At 38.9% G+C, this 23709-nt stretch overlaps 1 protein-coding gene across 1 annotated transcript in view; it reads right to left on the bottom strand.

Moving 5' to 3' along the window:
• LOC109032920 (tRNA (cytosine(34)-C(5))-methyltransferase Nsun2) overlaps positions 1–23709 on the bottom strand; it is a 59629-nt gene that overhangs the window by 5561 nt on the left and 30359 nt on the right. Inside the window, 3 exon segments of the mRNA XM_019045268.2 lie at positions 5220–5294; positions 6569–6704; positions 22790–23128. Of these exon segments, the coding sequence (XP_018900813.2) occupies positions 5220–5294; positions 6569–6704; positions 22790–23128 (550 nt within the window).

Here is a 23709-nt window from a genome sequence, read left to right as displayed (position 1 = left end):
AAAACAAGAATTTCGACATTTTCTTTATTTATAACAAAAAACTTAAAGATTTCTTTCATCTCCTTTCCAAAATTCATCAACGACGACTGTGGGCATGATTCTAGACAAAAATTGGGATTAATTAATGGATAAATGAGCACTTGAAGACAGTTAACCAGTACATCTCCACACTATGAACACATGGCCAAGATACAAATACAGATTATGGCGGTCGGAATCGGACCCTCAACCTTGAGACGTGTTATCCGGTGAATCCCACAAAACTCTTAGGCCGCCAATGAGAATTGTTCTTTGCCGAATCGAATTTGATGGAACTTTACTGGAATTTTTGGGGCCTTAAGACTCGATTTCGAACTTTTAAAACGTTGCCATAGTTTCTACCTCGAAAAGTTCTACTGGTACACATTTTAAACTCAAATTCCCCACACATGCAACAAACCCATTGTACATGAGATTGGAAAGCTGACTGAAATTTATTACGACTTCAAAACTTTTAAGGTGCAAAAGGACACATTTTTATCTCGGTTTGTAACTCTGCAGACTTCCAGTTCATACTTGACTTAATAAATTGGAAACGAGTTTACACTATTTAAAAGAAAAGAAAAAACTTTGCAAATTTTTTACCCTGTGTAAAGAACACTATTAGAAAAGTTAAGGTGATACAGTTGAGTTCTTCTCCTTGAGAAGATTTTAATAAAAAGCGAGAATTTCCAAACATTGCAACTGAGGTACAAGTTCTCCTGATTTGTCTTTGACAAAATGTTATATCCTTGTATTGCAGGTTGCATACAAACTAGGTTGTAGGGCGAGGTCTGTCCCCGCCTGTTATTCCTTGACAGTGATGCCAGGCGTACGGATTTATCCGTGCCGCGCGGACATTCCCTATACCGACACGGACCGCGTACGGACAAAAACCTTATGGGAAAAACGCTTCCCTATCTTAAAATATCCGTGCGCGTGACGTCACAGAATGACGCTCAGCCAATAGTAGCACGGAGAGCGGTAGAGCGTACGGATCTCGTACAAGGAGCACCCGGGAACACTGTTCCTTGAATACATCTGATTCGATCTCTTACGCCTCGTGTTCTTGCCCTCGTTCTTTTCCTCCGGATTTTCCATTTATATCAATGGCGACGAGGACTTGAAAGTAAAATCATGTAGTGTGCGTGCACTTTCCGATTTTCGTTGCTCTTGGCAGTTTCGATTTACGCGTTGCGTGAAATTAATAGCATGGCGTGCCGGGCCTAACCTGGCCACTGACAATGGCATAATGGACAGGACTGTTCCATGTTGCTAATAAGGATCGCGTGAATTTCATGATGACCTTCGTCTGACCTTCTCGTTTTTTCCTCTCAATATTCAAATTTTGCGCTACAACTCGTCCACATGAATGCTAAACAATTCGAAACTATCATGCAAGTGGTCAAGGCATCCTTGAACAACATCACCATCAATCCTGTATCACCTATACTTGGTACTGGATCTGGTAACATAACCGCCGCATAGGCTCCTGTATCCTTAATTTCGAGAAATTCGACAAGGAAAAGGAAAAATGTACGCAATATCTTGAACGCTTTCAAATTTACGCTGATATCAAAGGCATATCTAATGACCCCAATCTTCTTAAGAAAAGTTTTCTTTAGATTCGAAATTCCAGCTATGTATCCAGTAGCACTCAAACAATCTGACACGAACTTCACAGGACGTCAAACCACTGATAATCTACCTTTTACTTCAACGTCTCATAATTCAAGCCCTCATGCTTCAACTTCTCATAAGTCAAGTCATGCTTCAACTTCTTATGCATCAAAAGCCTATCAGCTGCTTGTGCCTCAACTCCTAACCTTGAATCTCCTCCAATAAAACCAACCCTGGTGGACCTAACTAACAGTGATCATCCAGCTCCGCCAAGGCCCTCGTTTGGTAGAGGAAGAGGATCAACCGTTCAAACTCTACTCCAACCGCAACCCTCTAGTCGGGTTTTATCTCGCTCACTTGGAACTCCACCTCAGCAATTACCGTCTTCACCCCAAGCTGTTCCTGCACAACGTCCTGACAGACCTGAGTAAACTCCAGCCACCCTGGAAGATTTCCAGCTGTCCTGAAAGATATCCAGTGTGATACTACCTCATTCTTTTTGATTATAGCATTTCTTTTTTTAGGGGGAAGAACTGTTACATCCTTGTATTGCAGGTTGTATACACGCTAAATTGTGAGGCGCGACCATATGTGGTCGCGTAAGGTCTGTTCCCTCCTGTCATTCCTTGAATACATCTGATTCGATCTCTTATGCTTTGTGTTCTTGCCCTCGTTCCTTTCCTCCCAATTGTCCATATATATCACAAAACTACTGATCATCACTTTGAAATTAATATTGCTTCAACCAAATTAAACTTTTTAGTGGTATCGTAGAACAAGAATATAATAAATTCAAAATTACAGTGTTCGTAGTACCGTCAAACGGGGCTACTTGGGACTACAGGCTAACATGGGACACTCGAGGGAATTTTCGCGTTGTTGTGTGTGGTAGCCTTGTAATGTTTATTTTTGTTCTTCTGATGCCATAACCTCATTCTACATTACTCCGGCATGGCTGTTCATGACCAAGAAGAATTTTGAAACCCAAATAAGTATTTAAAAAAAAATATTTGTCTCTTTAATATTTTTTTTCGTCATATTTGAACACCGTTATACTTTCCTGGGGATCTCAGTACCTTTCCACCACATGCAAACTTCTTATATGTGAGTAAGTCACAAATGTGCCTCTGTTGATGGGGTCTGCTTCAGTTTTACAAAAATTTTCGTTTTCATCCCCAAAATTTCCAAAAAACCAAAAAACTAGGAATCGCTGGGTAACATGGGACACCCTATTTTCTCCTTTTCAGTGATATCGTTTCCATGTTTTCCAATTCTACCTTGCATTACAGACTAAGAGGGAGGACCTATTGGCAGTGCTTTTGAGATAAGAGATTTCCTGGGTTATATTCAGGTTTTTATCAGTTAAGTAGGTACTGATCTGTTTATGACAGGTATTTCGTGATTTTACAAGAAACATGGTCCGGACGTACAAAAGAAAACCAGGCTCTCGGCATACAGAGACTTCTCACAGAACTCATTGAAGAAAGCTGTCAAAGCAATTCGAAAGGGTGCTTCTCTGCGTAAGAGGTAAGACGTCAACAAAATTTGGAATTCCGAAATCAACCCTTAACAGACATGTTCGCAATTTTTTGAAAGAATACTTTTCTTAATGCATACCTTTACTTACCTACTAAAGGTTGGTACCTACCTACTCAAACTGCCATAGGTGCCTCTTAGTTGATAACTTTGAAACGTTTTGACCTCAATATTAGCTTTAAGTTCCTCAAGGCTGTCATGCCATTTTTGTTTCCTACTTAATTCTTTAAAAGACTTGTTCAAATTTACCAAAATTGTATTATTTTATAGATAAATGTTCAATTTACTTTTTTAAAAATTCAGTTTACTGTCCCATGTTGCCCTGAAAGAGCCTAACATGGGCCAAACACTTGATTTTCATTCGTGTCCCAAGTTACCCCGAGTATCGGGGTAACTTGGGACAGTCGAAAATCGAAAAAAAAAAATATAAGGGGGGGGCATACATTTTTTTTTTCCTTTAAAATTCGATATGCGTACCAACGAACTACCTTTAGCACAAAAAAGTTTGGCAAAATAATGTATGGTTCGTTTTGGAGAAGCTTTTTTGTGCTAAAATCGTCCCAAGTAGCCCCGTTTGACGGTAACAGATTTTTCAAGGGTCACAAGTAGGAGGCATCAAGCATGGCTTGAGCTTGCGCTGCTGAATGTTGAGAGAAAGAAAAATGAGTGGCTTCATTTTTTACTGTCATGAGAGCATTTGACAGCAGAATTCTTCTGTTTAGGTGTACAGTGCCTATAGTGATCTTGTAGTCTAGAAGCAGTGCTGATTCTTGAAAGTTGACAACACTGTATTTCCTTCATTTAAATGTGTGTAAAACAATCAATTCTTTGTGAGGAAGATTGCCTCGCCTAAAATCGATATTCTTAAAGGATTTCAACGGCGGAAAGACAGGGTTAGGTACCAACTTTCAAGAATCGTAACTGCCTTGCAGCCATGGATGATGATAGCGATACGTAGATTTTTTATGGCAGCATAATGACATAAGAATGCTAGCGATATTGCGTCTGCCTAGAGCACCTAAATGCGGTCAAATAACTACATCAGGCCATGCCGCATTTTTGTTGCAAATTCCTGAACTTGGAGCTCCTGTAGGCCTGCAGTGCAGCAGACTTTCTATCCTACTTTATTTTATTAATTGGAAAACTGATCAATATATTTACTTGAATTATCGATGGCTTTTGTCTATAGTTTGCAGAGTGTCTTGTAAGAATTTCAGGCACTAAATTTGGCCTTATGAACAAATATCAAAGGGGAAATTTTGAAACTTCATGATAAAATATGAGATTTATAAAGAGATCATCAACTTATTTAACAGGTAAAATTGCCAACAAACAATTTCTTTTCCAGATTTACTAGAGAGTCGAAGATTGAGTTGAGTGATGATGTAAAATCCTGATTCAGTTAGTGAATTGCACTCTAGAGGCCTTCTGAGACCACAAATCCATATCTTTAATAATAGTACTCGAAAACAAGGTCCATGAACCATTGTCTGGGTACAGCCTATATACCGCCTAGCAGTCAAAGTGACCCCTTGACCGCACGGGTGTTAGAGGTAGAATCAGTTATTTTAAAGGATGGAAGTTTAATGGCAAAGTCACCCGTCGTAAAGTTTAGGAGGCGTCATAAGTCTCAAAGACAAGAAGTAGAAATTAACACTAAATAGGACTTTAATGCAGTAAAAAGAGTCGCAGAGGGTTTCTACTACTAAAATTAAATGAATAACACTCTCCCCGTCCTTTCTCAATATTTTTCTTCTATTAATATATTAATATTATTGTGGAAGCATTTCACACTGTGCTCAACAAAATAAATGACACATTAGTATGTGATTGCAATGATTATTATCCATATCACTCATATGCACACACACAACCCCGAAACACACACACCATTACACACATCCCGAAACACACACTATCACACACACACACCCTCACCCTCACACCCTCACACACCCCACACCCCACACCGAAATAAACACACGCCCCAAGAAAAAAAATTATCATACATCATCAATGGTAAAACAAAATTAAAAAATAATTACCTCTTGAGATAGCCGGAAATCACAAACTTTCTTGTAATCACAGCGCACAAAAGTTTTAACTCCTGTATTTATTATCTGAAATGAAAGAAACAACAGAGGCTCTGAATTACTATGTATTAGTCCAGTTTTAGCTTTTTACCTCGGACTAATTAGCATAAGTTTTTCCTTTGGTATATAGAGTTTCTAGGTACCCAATAAGACAGGAAAAAAGTTAACCAAAAAATTCCATCGGGAAAGTGGTCAAATCGCAGTTTCTCAAAATAACGGCTTACAGCGGTTTTCATACAGGACCTACATACAGTTTTTCTTTTGTGGCTCAAAAATTAAGCGTCAAACAAAAAACTTGGTAGAGATCAATTATAAGGATCATAAAATTTTGGTGAGGAATCATATTCAAACCTTAGACTTATTATAGTTTTTCTCTTCCGAATTATACCATCTAAAAACAACAACCGGCAAAATCTCCAGAGTTAGCGATTTATCGTGTTTCTAAATAATTTTGGCCCTAAATAATTGGTCTAGGGTTAAAACAATGACATCACTGAAAAGCGCGTTAAATTTTACACGAGCATATCCATCCTTTTTACCTTTTTTTATCTTTTATGACCTCATTATGAGACGAATGATTCAAGAGCATGAAGTTAATATTCTAAAATAAATTCAGCTGTTTTTTCTGTTTCCAGCAATTTTGATAAGTTAGTTTTCTACCAAAATGCAACTTATACACTTTTTAGAAACGTGATAAAATTTTCAAACCGAATAAAATGGTCGTTTTCCATTTTTCATCAGGCAGAACTGAATAGCGTGTTTAAAAGAATTAATTTCAAAAATGATTTCTCTGAAGATTTCAGACTTTCAACGATTTTGGGCTGTCTAAAAATTGTAAACTGAAAATACGATTTAACGATGGTAATAAAAGTGTAAAGCATAAAATTTTAAAAAAATTCATACTTGAAATTTATATTTTGACTTTTTTAAAGAAGGATAAAGATTAAATATTGTGTTGTTTGAGTTGTCTATCTACATTGTCCAATTTGCATGGTCGAATAGCTGTATCGTCGTGAAATAGCATGCACACTCAGGCAAATCAGGCTCCCATGTGGCCGAATAATGGTATCATCCCAGAAACAATATCGACCTAATGCCCCAGTAAATTCTAAGGAATTAATCCTTCTTGTTAAATAAATAATTTTGTGTGAAGCATCTAGACCCGTGACTTCAGTCACAGGCTTTCTGCTAGTTGATAGAATAGGATAGGATTGATAGTATAGGATAATATTTTCTACAGTGAAGAATTTTGCAGAGGATCCTTGAAACATAAATATTAATTTTTTGAAGAGAGAACTTACCTTAATTCTATCATGATTACTTTCAACCAAGTCTTTGATTGCTGGTGAGGTAAAGTAAATATTTTTCTTTTTTCCCATAAGACATCTTGTTAACAAACAATTCTTTGGGAGATCGGGGCTTACATCATAAAATTCTCTGGAACAAAAGTGAATAATAATAATAAAATTTGAGATTGAGCTCGGAGACAACTTTGAATTGGCCTCTAAGAACAGCAGGAAGCAAAAAATCAAAAAGAAAATCTCAGGAAGCATCAAAACCAAATGGAAAGGAAAGAGAATGTACGGGTAGTATCCACTGATGCTAGAAAATGACTATATTGAGAGTAACCTCTCAACCGTGCGGCTCAGTAAAGGAGTACTAAAGGCAGAAACAGAGAGCCTTATTGTAGCGGCAAAAGATCAAGCCTTAAACACAAGGTACTGGGAGCGGCAAATCCACAAAAAACATGGATATAGTAAATGCAGAATCTGCCATCAGTTGAAGAAACAATTGGGCACATTACATCAGGTTGCCAAATTCTAGCTCAAAAGGACTGCATCGAGAGACACGACAGAGTGTGCACCCAACTTCACTACAGTCTCTGCAAAGAATATGGAATGGAAGTCAACGCAGATGAATGGTATGAACATACACCAAAAGACACTGCAACAACCAGAGGTGGAGAGACAACAATCCTGTGGAACTACCCTGTCAGAGCCGATGGAACTGTTGAGGCAAACAGACCGGTCATCATCCTACGTAGGAAGGGGCAAACATGTCTGCTGATAGGCGCGTCTATTCCAGCAGACAGGAACATCTCAAAGAAGGAAGCTGAGAAGAAACTAAAATATAAAGACTTATAAATCGAAATCAGCAGAATGTGGAAGACCAACACCAGAGTATACCTTTTGTGATAGGAGCTACTGGAGCAGTTTCCAAAGACTGGACTAAACTGAGGAACAAAATCCCTGGGAAGCATTCACTAGTACTAGCCAAGAAGTCTGCTTTGTTAGGCACTGTGTTTTTACCCCTCACCCATCCCTTACTGCTAAGGCCTATTGTTTAGGCCTGCGGGAAGTGTGCCTGATTCATACCTTAATGTAATAATTAAGTGAATAAAGGATACATGATAATAATAGATACTAGCATAATGGGCCTGTTGCAAACTTTTGCTAGAGCAAAACTAAGAGTTGTTTCCTACAGATAATGCCTCAAAAATCACGATGAGCGCATCGGCAAAGTCTGAAATGCACTCATAACTTCACAATCTGCGTAAGAAATTTGCGATTTTTTGAGCTTCCCGCTTCGAAAACGATACTACGGTACAGGTGAATATTTTGTTAGAGGAGTCGTTCCATTGGCGGCAATACTCATCATGGTTGACGCCAGTCCGCCAAAACACGTGTGATGGAACGAGATAACACCTAAACAGGATTAAACCAGATAACAATCGGCGTTTTTACGTTCATATTTTCCTCGCCCGCCTTAATTGACCTTGAGTTCTCCTCGAATTACGCGAGGAACTGCGCAAGCGTCGGCCATGATGAATATTGCCGACGATGGAGCGACTCCTCTAACAAAATGTTCACCTGTGCAGTAGTATCGTTTTTGAAGCGGGAAGCTCAAAATAACGCAAATTTCTTACGCAGATTGTGAATTTATGAGTGCATTTCAGACTTTGCCGATGCGCTCATCGTGATTTTTGAGGCACTATCTATGGGAGACAACTCTTCATTCTGCTCTGGCAAAAGTTTGCAACAGGCCCATTGAAATTACAAGTATATAATAGGGTTTTTTGGGATGAAACTAGGAGTATAAGCTCGTTCCATGAGGCTTTTTTTATAGGGAAAAAGGGAATGAGGCCCAGTCTTGTAATGATTCTGCTTTGGAAAAATTGTACCTTTTAACAAACACACATAGAGGCCGCTTCGACAGCGCTTCTTGGCGTAGTGCGATTCCCAGCAGCCAAAATCCCCTGTCTCCCCAGAGCCCATCAGGGAGTTGGCGCTACCCCTATTCCTCCAAAACCCCCGTCGCCACCCTTTCACTGGACGACCTCTTCCTCTCCTCCCAGGAAGAAGTATCTTCTTCGGCAGCCTCTCTTCCGTCATCCTGTTAACGTGACCATACCAGACAAGCTGTTTGGTCATGACGTCGAATACGATGTCATTTTTTTTTTATTTTTAAAAAAGCATCTGCCCTTCCATTCATTCTGAAAACTGTATTCTAAAAAACTTGCCCGAAAGACAAATGTTGAAGTTAGTCAAAATAAAATGCATTACACAGTTTTTAAACAGCAGTTCACAGACAATCATTTTTTTTTTTGCTGGAATGATAAAGTGATTAATAGATACGTCGACAAAAGTTTAGAAAACGGAAATTGGTATTTGGGACATGGAATGTCCAAGGCATTTTGAATAAGCTACCGGAACTGATATCGGAAATCCAGAAGCTTGAAGTGGATGTCGCTGTTTTTACTAAGACCAAGAAAACAGGGCATAGGGCAAAGGGCAAAAAAAGCACTATAGAATTATGTAGACGATGATCTATTCTACAGCGGCGTGGCCATCGATCAACGTGCTCAGCAAGGAGTACCAATACTCTAGTGGAAAAGTCTACAGGGTGTCCCAAGAGTCCCTTCCACCCCCTTTAAAATTTTACCTAATTAATATTTTGAAACGAAACTTGGGGGATGTTCATCAATCAATATTTGCTACTTTTGCCCCCTCTCCCCAGTGGGGAGGGACTGTGGGCCACAAATGTTTTTTCAAAAGGCGACCCCCCCCCCTCCTTGTGACACATCAATCGAAAGAAGATAGAAAAAGAAAATTTTTGGCCCAAACCGCAAGTCAAAATCTTAATTTCTGACAAAATGGCGGGCGGTCAAAGTTCAAAATAACGGAAATTTAACAACTCTGTTTTTGTTGACTGATTGGGACGAAAACTTTCATTCGAAAGTTTTTTTAGACGAGAAAAACGAATCTGGCATTAGTTTTCCGGAAAATTCTGTCTTTCTCAAAATGGCGGCGGTCAAAATGGCGACTTAGAGCGGTAAGGGAATATTTAGGCTGTTTATCGGTGAATTTGCATTAGCTTGGCATTCGGGGGTATTTCAGCATGAGAAAAACAAATCTTTCATTAGAAAATTCAAAATAAACTCAAAATGGCGCCAGAAAAATGACGGAAACTTGGTATTCTGAACGTTTATGGTTGGATTTGCACGTCCTCAGGATCCTGCTCTCTTGCTCTCTGCTGACTTGCTTGCTTTACATTTTTGAAATGTAAATACTTTCAAAATGGCGGCCGAGTTGCTGATGACCAGGTGGTGATTGCTCATAATCAAGAACACTGAATGCATGATGCATACGTTAGTAGAAAAGTATTGAAAGTGGGGTATGGAAGTCAGTAGGGTCGGGGGTCCCTATGGACTAGGGGGGCCCTTATTCTTGACTTTACAGAAATTTAAAGTGCGGAACCCTGCAAATGGTTTCATCAGATGAGAAAATAACGGGAGAAAAATAAAAATGGGAAAACAAATATTTTAAAATGCACCTCAAAGGGCCGGTAACGCTGAGATTTACGTGGGATCCACGCACTCATCCCCCTCGAAAACTGATGCATCGAATCCACGGTCCGTGGAGCCCACGCACCAAATTAGAGAGAGACAGAAAAAAAGAGGTGCGTGGGCCCCACCCCCTAGTAGCTCGCAGGGGAAATTTTCAGATCATTCAATCAGATTTTCTGCATGGGATACCAGAAGAAAAAAAGAAAACGGAGTCCACTAAGCCACCAGGGACACCATAAAAAAATTGCAACCAATGATCAAAATGGTAACTTTGCATGGTGTCAACGATCACCGTGTCAGAAAACAGAAAAATATCTTCCTTATGAGTAAGATTAAAAGATTAACCCTTTACTGCATGAATTAATTTTGGATCACGGATTTAGATATATACATTTTTTTCTGAAAGATCTTCGTTTAATCTCTAACCGTACTTCACGGTTTTTGAATTGGAAGTGTTCCATTATCTTTGAAGTCAAGAAATAAGGCTTAGATTTCATTGAGAGGCTAACTGAAACATTAATACTTCATCCAATTGAACCGCAAACTGATAGAGGTGTAAGTACATGGCATAAAGCAAATACAAACCCCGAGCCGCTTTTATTTCCACCTAGTACAAGAAAACAAGGAAATCAGTTTTTCAGCCCAAGGTGGTTAGTAAATTATAGGATTTCGTTTTTAAAGAGCCGGTCATTTTTTGGAGAGCTCCATGGGAAAGAGCAATTTTCAGCTCTGAGGGGTAGTTTTACGAGGCAAAAATTTACCATATGCCTAAAATTGGTGTTATTAGTGTCTAAACTCGAGTACTTTAAACAAGCATATATAAGAAACTTAGACATTATGGCTATCAAGGGAATTAATTTGCAATGATATGATGGCATTTCATACCAGTAATTCAAATTTGCCTATTTTAGCTCCAAAATACATTTAAATTGACTTGGTTTTCCAGCAGCTAAACACAATGTTTTCTTTTTATGGCTTAAAATAAATGATTCTGTAGACACTCTACTTCTAGAATCTGAGGAATTTCTGCTTTTGACTCGTCAAAAAATTTAAACTCATTCAGGCAAACCTTGCGGGGAGATTGTTACGAAAAATCGCTCGATGTGGCCATTTTAAAGGAGAGAAAAGAGCGGATTAAAATGGGCGAGGTAAATTGGGTTATTTTTCTTGTAAAGTGCTCTAATAAGTGTGTTACCCCTTAAGCCGTAGCAACATATTGAAGGGGGGAAAAAAGTCGCGGAATGACGGCAAAACGCAACTTGGCGCGCCGAGCTCGCAACTTTAGGCTCTTTAAGGCGCATTTTGAAACATTTTTCCCCAATTACTTTCTTATCAAATGGAACCATTTGCAGGGTTCCGCACTTTAAATTTCCGTAAAGTCAAAAATAAGGGCCACCCTACTATGGATCCTTTAAGCACTTGTTTGGAGAAAAAAAATCATTTAATGGGTGGTTTAATTGCAGGTGGCTTTGAAGAGTCAATTTTATCTTTAAGAATGCATGTAAATAACATCCCATTTGCAAAATTTGAATTTGGTCAATTACGTTTTTTAAAATGAAACAATTTCCAAATAAACTTGAAATTCATCCCCTATGGACACTTTGCGGCACCTATGGGTTTTTTTTTTTAGCCGACGACACTTGCTAGCCTATTGATCGCAATAGGCGCTTGCTGCAACTCGACTGGTATGGAAATTCGCTGTTACGGCATTTGCGAATGAATCTTTCCGACTGGCGACTTGGACGGTCAACCGTTGGAATTCGGCGATTTACCCCGAATCTCCACCGCGGCGGTGCATGTTCGGGGATCGAGCACCTCAACGTTTTCATGTAAACAACTAAGATGGCGGCGCATATTGCGCGGGTGTTTTGAATTTATGGATCGCGGGCAAGATTCACACTTTAGGCGGACTTGAAGCAACCACGTACTAAAGTAAAATTTACATTTAAATATTTTTATCAAGTTAATATTAATTCCTGATAGTCGAATGAAGGAAGTTTACTCCCGTTAAGACAAAAGCTGCAATGTCGCCGTTTATCAATGCATTCTAGGAGAGAAAAAGTAGCAGCCAGAAGAATGAGTCTTGAGCGACCATCCTCAGCATTCATTCCTTCTTTTCAGAGATTTTTTGTCATCACTTATCAGGGATGTAAAATGAAATCTAACATGATATGAAAGTACACAGATTTCTTAGGAGGAGTGTACACCACCCATAAAATTATCTTATAATAAAATTAAGAGTTGACTCTTATTTTGTTAAATATTGAGATTTTCTGATTCTACGCATTTCACGGCCTACTGAGCCTATTGCAGAAGTTATACTTTCATGAAATTTTACCTTATATGAAATTACATGCAATTTTGCATCTCTGTTCATTATGGAACCCTTTCAGCAGGCTATCAAGACTGAGGCTGCTTGAAAAATGTAAATGGTGCTAGCAAGGAAGGGGTTGGGCCTCTAGGAGGAACATATTTTTTCAAATTAAAATTTATCATGAGGGTGAAAATTCTCACACATCAGGCAAATAGGGATTGTCCCCTCCCCCTTATTCAGAGAGAGTAGTAACATTTTTCTTGGACAATTTTGGTCAATTTCACTGTGAAGTGTGTCAGCAGCGCCCAACTCCCTCCCCGCAGGCACAAGACCTCTCCAGTTAGATTTCCCGGGTCCAGCTGAAATGGCACAGCTACATTTAATCATTCAATCTAATCTTTCAAATCTACGTTAAGTCGTACGTTTATGGTAGACTTCAGATTTCGATACTTGTCTGTTACGCATTTGCAAACATTTGTTTTTTTTTGTAACTGTCTTCAAAACACCAGCGTCATTGTCCGGTGGATTTTCCATCAGAGTCTACACACTTAGACTCATCACTGACCAATTTCTCTGGAATATCTAGCATGAATGGTTAAAATGTAGATTTCACTTTGCAGATAAAGTAGCTGAGGGCCCGAAAAAAAGTTTTCACTTATATTGACTTCTTTAAAGACCTTAAAGACCTTTCTGACCTTAAAAGAAGCATGTGGACTTTAGGTCTGGCTGTGTTATGAGAGGCTGCACAACAGAATCAAATTATTCTCTTGAGATAAATTCCTTACCTCTGAACTAGAAAAGCCATTGATTCAGCTTTGTTCTGACCCCAACACCAATAAAACAATCAGCCCAACAGGCAGCAAGCGTCAAGAGATATTTATGCATTTATCCTCTCAGTTATTTGCACTTGGTCTGGAAATTACTGAAATAATGGTTTATACTGCTGAGAGCAATGGAATTTGTTGGATGTTCGACGTCTTTCGCAAATATTGACACATTACGGCAAGAGGCCGGTGTTACCTTTGATGCATCTACGAAGAGGTATCACAAACAACTTCGAAGTTAAAAGTTACAAAATCAAGCAGCGCTACTACATTTAAATTTGAGAATACTAGATATTCATACCAATTAGGTAACCAGAGACGTTTGGAGACTTTTATACGTAAATTCCGGTGGAAAACCCACTCCATGAAGACATTGGTACAATGTACAAGTGGAGTGAAACAGTTGCAAAAAGTAAACAAATACTTACGTTCGCGTAACGGTGAGCTTAGCTTATTGAGGCTAAAATGGACGACTGAAACGATTAAATTAATTTTGAATTATTATACTATAATCGATCAGCACACGATGCTTGGGCATGCGATCGGTAGGCTTAGTTTCGTAAACAAATATGGCGGCGGTCCGTCACAACGTTGAGAGTGCCGAACCCCCGAAAACGCACCGCCGCGGTGGAGATTCGGGGTAAATCGCCGAATTCCAACGGTTGACCGTCCAAGTCGCCAGTCGGCAAAACCCTTTGCGAATTGGAGTAATGACCGGTTTTTGAGGTTAGGATACACAAATCGGCGCCAACACCACCGAAGTTCACCAAACAACCTGAAAATTGCGTCAGCTGTTCTCTGGGATCAGTTGAATGATGGGGAAATTTAATTTCATGATTGGTTAAGTTGTCACCTTGTTTTTTAACCTAAAACTACTAGGGGTCCATGAGAATCCTTCCATGTCCATAGGGGGTCCACAGAACCTACATCCAAATCTGAGAAACTGACTCTCAGCAGCTGAGGTGATCAGCAAAGCATTGAGATGGAGGATTGATAGCGGATCAGAGGCTGCACAGATTATAAATACTTGGGAGTGTGGTTGACCCACGATGGAAAGACAGATCAAGCTATTATAATAGCAGCAAGGAAGGCTACGGCAATGTCAACTGGAATGGAGATGTTGCATGTGTGAGGGATTTGCAATTTGACCATTGATTCTTATGTAACAGTTCGCGAGAAACATGATGGTGCCACAGGTTATCTCTGAAATCATCTCCCGAGCTCAACAAAAGCTCTCAAAGTGAGGCCAAAATGGAGGGGATATCCCACCCTACCCTGAGAGTTCACCTCTACATCAAAACAATCTCTCCATGCAAAGATAGGGAGCAAATACATTGATAGGGCTGCCACTTCATTTGGGGACTCCAAAACTAAAAACACGGCAACCCTGCTAATGTATTTTCTCCCTATCTTTGCATGGAGAGTTTGTTTTGATGTAGAGGTGGACTCTCAGGGTAGGGTGGGATATCCCCTCCATTTTGGACTCACTTTGAGAGCTTTTTTTGAACTTGGGAGATGATTTCAGAGAAAACTAGTGGCACCATCGTGTTTCTCGCGAACTTTTACATAAGAATCAATGGTCAAATCGCAAATCCCTCACACATACAACATCTCCATTCTCTGAAATCAGCGAATTTCGAAAGATAAGAGGAGAGTTTACAACGCTGTAGTTAAAAGTATTTCAACAGGGCGGATGTGAAGTTCGGCAGCTGAAGAAACGGACATAGAACTGTTGGATATCCTGGGTTGGTTACCCAGCACAGGTTGGCAACACTGCCCTCAGAGGGTCAGGTGACCACATTCGTCATGGCGTCAGCCGATCATCATGTCGTGATACCAGTGTTACCGTGTCGTGTTCATTCCCTTTTTATTTTATAATAAATATGAATATCGTTTTAACCGAGTGTTCACTTATTCAGATATTACCCACACCAAACATGGCGACGAGGATGTAAACGGGGATTCAACGAAGCGCAGCGAAAAATACGGAGGTGCGCGTCGTGAACCGGCACAAAAGGCCTAAATTCAACCATGGCCTCGCGCTCGGTATTTAAGTGAATTCAAGTGCAAGACATGTAATTTCGCTAAAAATGTTCAATTTTAGTGTATCGATTAAGTTCGAAAATGACTTTTAGTATATCGATTAAGTTCGAATTTTAATTTCACAATTACACATGGGTCAATTTCTTCTAAGTTCATGATAATCTGTGTCGTTATCAACTTTCACTAATTGCAAGGTAATCATTGTTCGGACGGTACAATGGAATTTCTTACAAAGCCAGAACCACTGGAAATCAATGATAATATTAAAGAGAATTGGGAAAAGTTCAAAAGACGATGGAGAAACTACGCTCTTGGCGCCGAAATCACCGAGAAATCCGAAGAGGTTCAGAAGGCCATTTTCCTTAACCTCATCGGATCCGAAGCAAAAGAACTTATCAACTCCCTTGCTCTCACTATACTAGGGCCCACGAACGATGATCCCTGAGCCGCGGGTATTTCTTGCAAACACTGGCAACAGCGACACCCCGGCCCGAATCGAGTCTCGAGTTCGGGGACAATGCCGAGCCGAGCCACAATCGAACCCTAATTACTTACGCGTAATTTACAATTTCACCCTCCCGCTAGAAAAAACCAAAATTAGTTGAAAGTTGTGTAACATTTTTTTAGCAAGTGTTTCGTTACTCTCCTTTAAAACACGAGTAAAAAGAGGCCTCGTTTAAAAAAATCGGTCAAATAGCAGCAAATTTACAGTTCGAGATACGACGTTATAAATAAAAATTGGACTTCGCTTCAAAAAGGAAAAAGAGGGAAAAAATAAAAATTGTATATAACAATTATATATGATTTAGCTCAGAATTTTACGAGCAATCCAACCATGTAATGGACGAAGAGATTGGGGCAAAATTACAAGAAATCGGTCTTTTACGAAAGGGCTCCCTATGAAGAATTTTGACCTGAAGATAGGGGTAGAATAGCAGCAGTTCGCATACAATAGCTTTTCGCGTTCACAATACCCGGTCTCGTCGATGTGCGTGCTCGACCCTGCAGCGTTGTCATTTACATGGCCCACGCGTTTATTCGCCCGATTTTTCAGGGATCATCGTTCGTAGGCCCTAGTATAGTAACCAGTCTAAAACTGTCGATCTTCTAGTCAAAGCTATCGATGAGTATGTCAAGCCCAGGACAAACGTGGTATTTTCTAGATACCAGTTTTTCACAAGATCGCAGAAAGACGGTGAGGATTTTGAAACGTTCCTCCTCTCACTCAAGAAGCTAGCTGAAAATTGTGGCTTTGGTGACCTGAAAACATCGCTCATCCGTGATCGCATCATCATTGGCATCTCTAATTATGAACTTCGCCAACGCATGCTCGGAGAGGAATACGACTTCGATAGGACGGTCAAGCTATGCAGGTCAGTCGAGTCTGGGAAACTGCGGGCGAAAGAAATCAACGATCAAGGGACATCATCCACAACTGAGGTCAACTGGGTCAGCAAACCGCATTACAGCCGAAATCAACGCAAAAGTCAACAACCAAGCTGCAGCTCAGGTGCTGGAACTACAACTAAACAGCCGAAGGACAGCCCTCCAACATCTCAACGACGAGGCAAAGTGGTCGACTGCCGAAATTGTGGGACGAGTCATCCTATCAACCAATGTCCAGCATACAAAAAGCAATGTAATTACTGTAAGCGTTTTAATCATTTTTCCTCCATGTGTAGATCTCGGCATAATTCTCTGTTACCTAATTCCAATGATAAAATTGCACCTTCTACAGCTAATACCAAAGCGGCTGATCTAGTCAATGTCCATTGTCAGTGCTCATGTTCTCCAAACAGTATCTCTAATCCGACTGAAATTTCAGATATTCATGCTGGTGATTATGTTTACATTTCAGAAATCTCCGTCCAACCAACTTTTAAATTGGAGCATTTTACTAACCAGTCTAAATTCAGTCAGCTTGAGGATCATTCAATTATCGATCATCAGCTTAATCAATCTAATTTTGATGAGTCAGTTAAGCAGTCTGTTAAAATTCATAATGTGTCAAATATTTCCAAATCCACAGATAAGTGCTGGATGGAAAATTTAATCATTAATAATAACACGGTCAGCTTTAAGTTAGATTCGGGAGCAGAAGTTAATGTTTTACCACGTCAAATTTTCGACCTGATCAAAAATTCAACAAATGTGCTGTTACCCAATCGTTCAGTTGTTCTAGGCTACGGAGGTGCCCAGATTGATTCATGTGGGCATGTGGTGCTGGATTGCAAAATTCCTAATCAAAATCAAATTCATAAACTGTTCTTCACCATTGTCAATACTGGCACTACTCCTCTTCTAGGTCTAAAGTCCTGCGTAGATTTAGGTTTTATCACCAGGAATCATGTGCATGCTCTATTCAAAACCAAAGATCAGGTTGTAAATGATAATGAATCCGACTTTAAGGGTCTAGGAACATTTCCCGATAAATGCGAAATCAAAGTTGATCCAAATGCTATGCCAATTTCAGACCCACCAAGGCGACTGCCTGTTAGATTAATAGAGAAGCTCAAACGTAAAATTGCTGAACTGGTTATGTTTGATATTATCTCACCGGATACAACGTCCGTCAAGTAGTTCAGTAATCTGGTCATTGTAGAAAAGAATGGCAAAATTAGATTATGCCTGGACCCCAAAAATCTAAATAAAGTCGTTACAGGAGATTTTTTCCTGATTCCATCTTTTGAAGAGATAAAACCGAAATTGAAAGGAAAAAAAGTTTCTCTGTTCTAGACATTAAAGATGGTTTCTGGCACTGCCAGTTGACACCTGAGGCCTCTGATTTGTGTGGTTTTCATACCCCCTTTGGCAGTTTCAAATTCCTGCGAATGCCCTTCGGTTTAATAAACGCACCCGAAGTTTTTCAAAAATATTTAACAAAATACTTTGGGGACACTCCCAACATAGTCATCTACTTTGATGATATTTTAATTTGCGGGGAAACCGAACAGGAGCATGACATTGCTTTAGCTAGAGTACTTAGTAGAGCACGTAAATACAACATCAAATTTAATGCTAGCCAATTCCAGTTCAAACAACCCGAAGTTCGGTATATGGGCCACTTAATTAGTGGTGACGGTGTCAAGCCCGACGATGATTACCTACGGGCGATACAAGAATTACAAATTCCTAAAAATCGAAAACAATTGCAAAGTGTCTTAGGTACCATAAATTACATTCGAGATTTTATTCCTAATCTTGCGAATCTAATCGAACCATTTCGGAATCTCTTGAAGAGAAATACAAAATTCCTTTGGACGCCAGGACATACAGAGCATTTTGATAAAGTCAAGGAAGATATCTGCAACGTTACAAGGTTGCATAGTTTTGATCCATCCAAAAAAATAACAGTGCAAAGTGATGCGTCAAAATTTGGGTTAGGCGCCTGTCTGTTACAGGAAGGCTGCCCAGTTGCTTTCGCCTCTCGTAGTCTCACTGACACCGAAACCAGGTACGCACAGATAGAGAAAGAAATGCTCAGTATTGTCTTCGCTCTAAAGAAATTTCACAACTTAGTTTAGGGCTACAAAATCAAAGTAGAAAATGACCATAAGCCATTAGAAGCCATTTTCACCAAAAATATTTCTAGAGTCATGTCGAACAGACTGCAAAATATGTTGTTAAAAATAATTGCATATGACCTAAAAGTCAAATATCTACCGGGTAAGAAAATGTATGTAGCAGACATGCTGTCTCGAAATTTCATCAAAACTTCCCGCCCAGAAGATGAAATAAACTTAGAGGAAATTGTCCACTGCCTTGATATAAATTTCGAAATTTCCAATGAAAGATATCAGGAATTGAAAAATGCAACTCTTAGTGATCCAATTTTAATCCAAGTAACCAAAATGCACACAGAAGGATGGGACAAGTTTAGTGTAATGATGAATTTTTACTGCCATATTTCAATGTTAGAGACGAGCTAGCCATCAACGATGGTGTATTATTTTATAAAAATCGATTGATTATACCTTCTATATTACAAGCTACTTATGTTAAACTACTCCACGGCGAAGCTCACCTTGGTATCAGTAAGGTAATTGAGCGAGCAAAATTAATCTGTTATTGGCCTAAATTTGTATCTGATATAGAAAACTATATTAAGTCTTGTGCTGTTTGTAACAAATTTCAAAGAAAGAATGTAAAAGAACCTCTACTACCTCACCAAATCCCTGAAATTCCATTTCACAAATTAGGAGCTGATATTGCACAATTACAAGATAAAAATTACTTAATTCTCACTGATTATTTCTCCAAATGGCTTGAAATCAGAGAAATTAAAAACAAAAAAACTGGTGATGTAGTGAGGGAACTTGAAAACATTTTTCGTACGCATGGAATTACGGCGCAGTTGGTCGCAGATAATCAGCCTTTCAATTCGTTAGAATTTAAAGCTTTTGCAAAATCTTACAATTTTACAATCGTTACATCCAGTCCAGATTATCCCCAGTCCAACGGAATGGCAGAATCAGCCGTCAAACGAGCAAAAAGTTTACTAAAGAAAACTCTTGAAACCAAAGGTGCCATTGATCTCGCAGTTTTTGAATACAATTCAACACCCATTGTACATCTAGGAGCCTCACCCTCTCAAATGCTAATGGGTCGAGTTCTTAGAACACAAATTCCTATCAGTATTGAACAATTACAACCAAAATAAGTTAGTGTTGAAGAAAAACGCAAAATTCACTCAGAAAAAGTTGAGAATTATTACAATCAGAATTGTAAACTTGCGCAGGAATTCCATGCTGACGAAAAAGTTTGGCTACTGCAACAAAACGGGCAATGGCACCCAGCAATCATCGTTGAAAAATTTCACAAATTCCCACGATCGTACTTAGTTAAGAATAGTCAGGGCAATATTTTAAGAAGGAACTCCAGATTCTTAAAGAAAAGGACAAGTGAGGTGAAGGTAGATCCCTCTTTGTTGTTGTTCTTTGATGGGGACATTGAAGCTCATGATCTTGTTTTGCCGAATAGTCATATCATCACTAACAATTCAGAATCTAGCGCTGAGTTGGAAGATGACAATACCTCAGAAGGAAGCGAGATGGATGTTACTGTCATCGAACATAATTTGGATAAATCAAATGCTGATAAAGAGATAACATTGTCATCCTCCAGCTCCGATAGCTCTGAATTTTTAGGGTTCAACACTGAGCCATTACAGAGTCCAAACGACTCAACCACATCAGACTTCCTTGGGTTTAATACAGAGCCATTACCATCTCCAATTCAATCAATTGCCTCTGACTCTCAACGTTCTAATACCTAATGAATCATCACCAAGTTGTTCCAAAACTGAAACAAATATTGGAGGAGCTAAAGAAACTGCAATTAAAATGTCTCCTCAAACTGTGAATAAATTAAGACACCTAGGAAGAGGTGTTCCAATTCGTAAAGACCCAAATTTTGTTTATGATAAACCGAGAAAAGCTGCTCACTTGTCAAAGTAAATTGTAGTATCTCTGATTCATTCTGCAATACATTTCAAAGAAATTTCATGTTAATTTTAAGTGCTCTTATTCATTCTAAGTGATGTCATATTTATAAGTGACTCCAACAATTATTTTACTCAATCTAAGTCATGTTATATTGTACAATTCTACATAAAGCTTGTCACCAAATTAATTTCTAAATAACCTATGTTAATCCATTTAAGCCCAATGGCTGTAAATTTCAATTTCTCTACATAACTGCAATTTTAAAATTTGAATGGGAGTCTGAACAAAGTGCTTCAAATCTCTCATATGTATGTCTCTTGATTTCGGAATTGCAAATCATTTGAAAAGTTGTAAAATTTCAATTTCTCTACATAACTGCGATTTAAGTACTTCAATGGGATTCTGAACAAAAATGCTTCAAATCTCTCATATCTCTCTTGATTTCGGAATTGCAAATCAATTGGAAAGTTGTTTAATGTCCTGGCTAATACATGTTAACTACAGCCTATGACTAAATACAGTTAATTTCAGAACTGCAAATCGTTCAAATCTATGTGAACTCTAAGCATTATAACTTCAACTAAATTCTGAGTTCAAATGTTATAAATTGATTGGTTTCATAAATGCAAATTAATCGAATAAATACTGTGTCAGTTTTCTGTCAGTGTACAAGTTCTAATTCCTCAATTGTAACTGTTAAATCTTTTAAAAAACTATTCTTCATGTATAATTTTAAATTTCACTGATGAAAATCATACACCTCTGAAATATTTTTGACTTGGACTCTACTCCCTCAATTTCTTCATTTGTGTTTGCAAAAGGGAGTAAAGTGTAAGAAAAAAAAAAAATAGAAATTGAAAACGGGGAGGTGTTGGATAGCCTGGGTTGGTTACCCAGCACAGGTTGGCAACACTGCCTTCAGAGGGTCAGGTGACCACATTCGTCATGGCGTCAGCCGATCATCATGTCGTGATACCAGTGTTACCGTGTCGTGTTCATTCCCTTTTTATTTTATAATAAATATGAATATCGTTTTAACCGAGTGTTCACTTATTCAGATATTACCCACACCAAACAAGAACAAGCTAAGAGCAAAAAAGATGGATTTCTGGAGGAAGTTGGCAGGAATTTCTAAGAGAGATCGGGTCTGTAATGATAAGAATTTGTCAGATCATAGAAGTCAAAAATGACATCGTACTCTTGTCATGGCCAAACAGCTTGTTTGGTGCAGTCATGTTAACAGGATGACAGGAGAGGCTGCCGAAGAAGACGCTTGATTGGGTTCCTCCTGGGACGTGACTAAGAGGACACCCTGTGAAAAAGTGGCGACAGGGGGTTTTGGAGGAAATGGGGGAGTGCAAACTCCCTGAAGGACTCTGGGAAGACACAGTGGCATTTAGGCGTTGCAGAGCACCAGAGAGCGCTGTGAAAGCGACTCTTGTGTACGTATGAATCGCATTAAACAAGACAACTCTCCATCAGAAACGTCATGATACAGACATTCATTATAACATGTGATCAGCGAGCTTTGAGAGGGTTTGTAATTGAGGAAAGACACAGTAAAATAGTAAAAACGAATAACTTAATGATGTAAAGTTCAATTCAAATTTAGGGCATATTATTCAACTATTAAGGGTCCAATGCCGAAGCATTGATGAACCAGTCGTGTAAACAGTTTAAAAATATAAAATTATGTCATTTGAAGTATGTTCTACCAAAAATTTGAAATATTTCAGTGTGTTTCATGAAAGGGTGAAACGTGTCAACTTCTGGAAAAAAAAAACTTACCCTCTACGTCACCAAACAGACCCGGTTGATAAACTTTGCTGCCCAACATTTTGACTCATTTTTATTTGGTCCAATCAATTTTACGATTGAATGTTTTGGATTTCATGAAGGCATTCTATGGCAGCTTCAAATACCAGGATCAGTCAAACTGGTCTTGATGCGTAGATTTTGCTGCAGGTGGAAGGTATTTTCAGAATGACTCTAGTGTAGCTAAAACGCATGGATTATTTTAGAGACACATTTTTCAAAAATTGATGATTTACCTGATACTGGTCCAAACAGGCTCATTGTCGTCAAAAAACACAAATGGATCTTCCCTGAAGCCAAGTAGTCGCTTCCTTTTAGGTACAGGTTCAAAATTTGAGTCTTTTGTGTCACCATTTAATTCAGCATTAGCTTCTCCTCGGTTTGATAAACTTCCTTTGAAAATTGTGCTGTTATCTGACTGAATCTTATCAGCAGAACATACCTGACCTAAATCTTTCTTTAAGGCTGCATGAGAATCAGATTTGCATTTTAGCTCAAAGGGTAGAGCGGCCCTCTTTTCAAGAACTGCGACAAAAAATCCTCCTGTGTCTTGTAGGTGTGGTAATATCCGGAGACTAAAAACAAAAATCACATGAAGTCAATTATCTAAATACCTCGATGGTTATGCACCACCAGTGAGGAGGAAATTTGATAACTAACAGCGAGATGTTGAGTTACAGTCTGAGTGGAGACTACAGAAATTAATTTTGCCAAGTTCTCAATACACACCAAGGCTCAACCTTCATTCACAACATATTAATTGGCAAGATGTCCTGAATCAAACATTGAACTGTTTAGTGGGAGGATTTAATACTTCTAGGCAAGCAAGGAAAACAAGATACCCCAAGATATGTATACTGACAAAAGAGGACGTATACCCTGGTCAAACTGGTTGTACTGCTTTATACTACTACTACATACATATTTGCCTCCAGAAATTGCACTAAAAAGGGAACAATATTGTTCAAAAGAAGCATAAATCAGTTCACAGAAGTAAATTTTTACATACATTTATGAATGTTCAAAATACTTTGGGGCGCTTAAGTGCCCTATAAGGCCTGCTTCGCCGCTAAGCTACTTCGATGGAAAACTAGTACTATTCATCTACTTTGCATAGTGTAAACTATCTTTTACTTATTCTACCTCACAACAATGT

This window comes from Bemisia tabaci, chromosome 1 (assembly GCF_918797505.1).
Source record: "Bemisia tabaci chromosome 1, PGI_BMITA_v3".
Lineage (NCBI taxonomy): Eukaryota > Metazoa > Arthropoda > Insecta > Hemiptera > Aleyrodidae > Bemisia > Bemisia tabaci.
The sequence above is the reverse complement of the archived record's forward strand: the minus strand, read 5'-3'. Positions and strand labels throughout refer to the sequence as shown.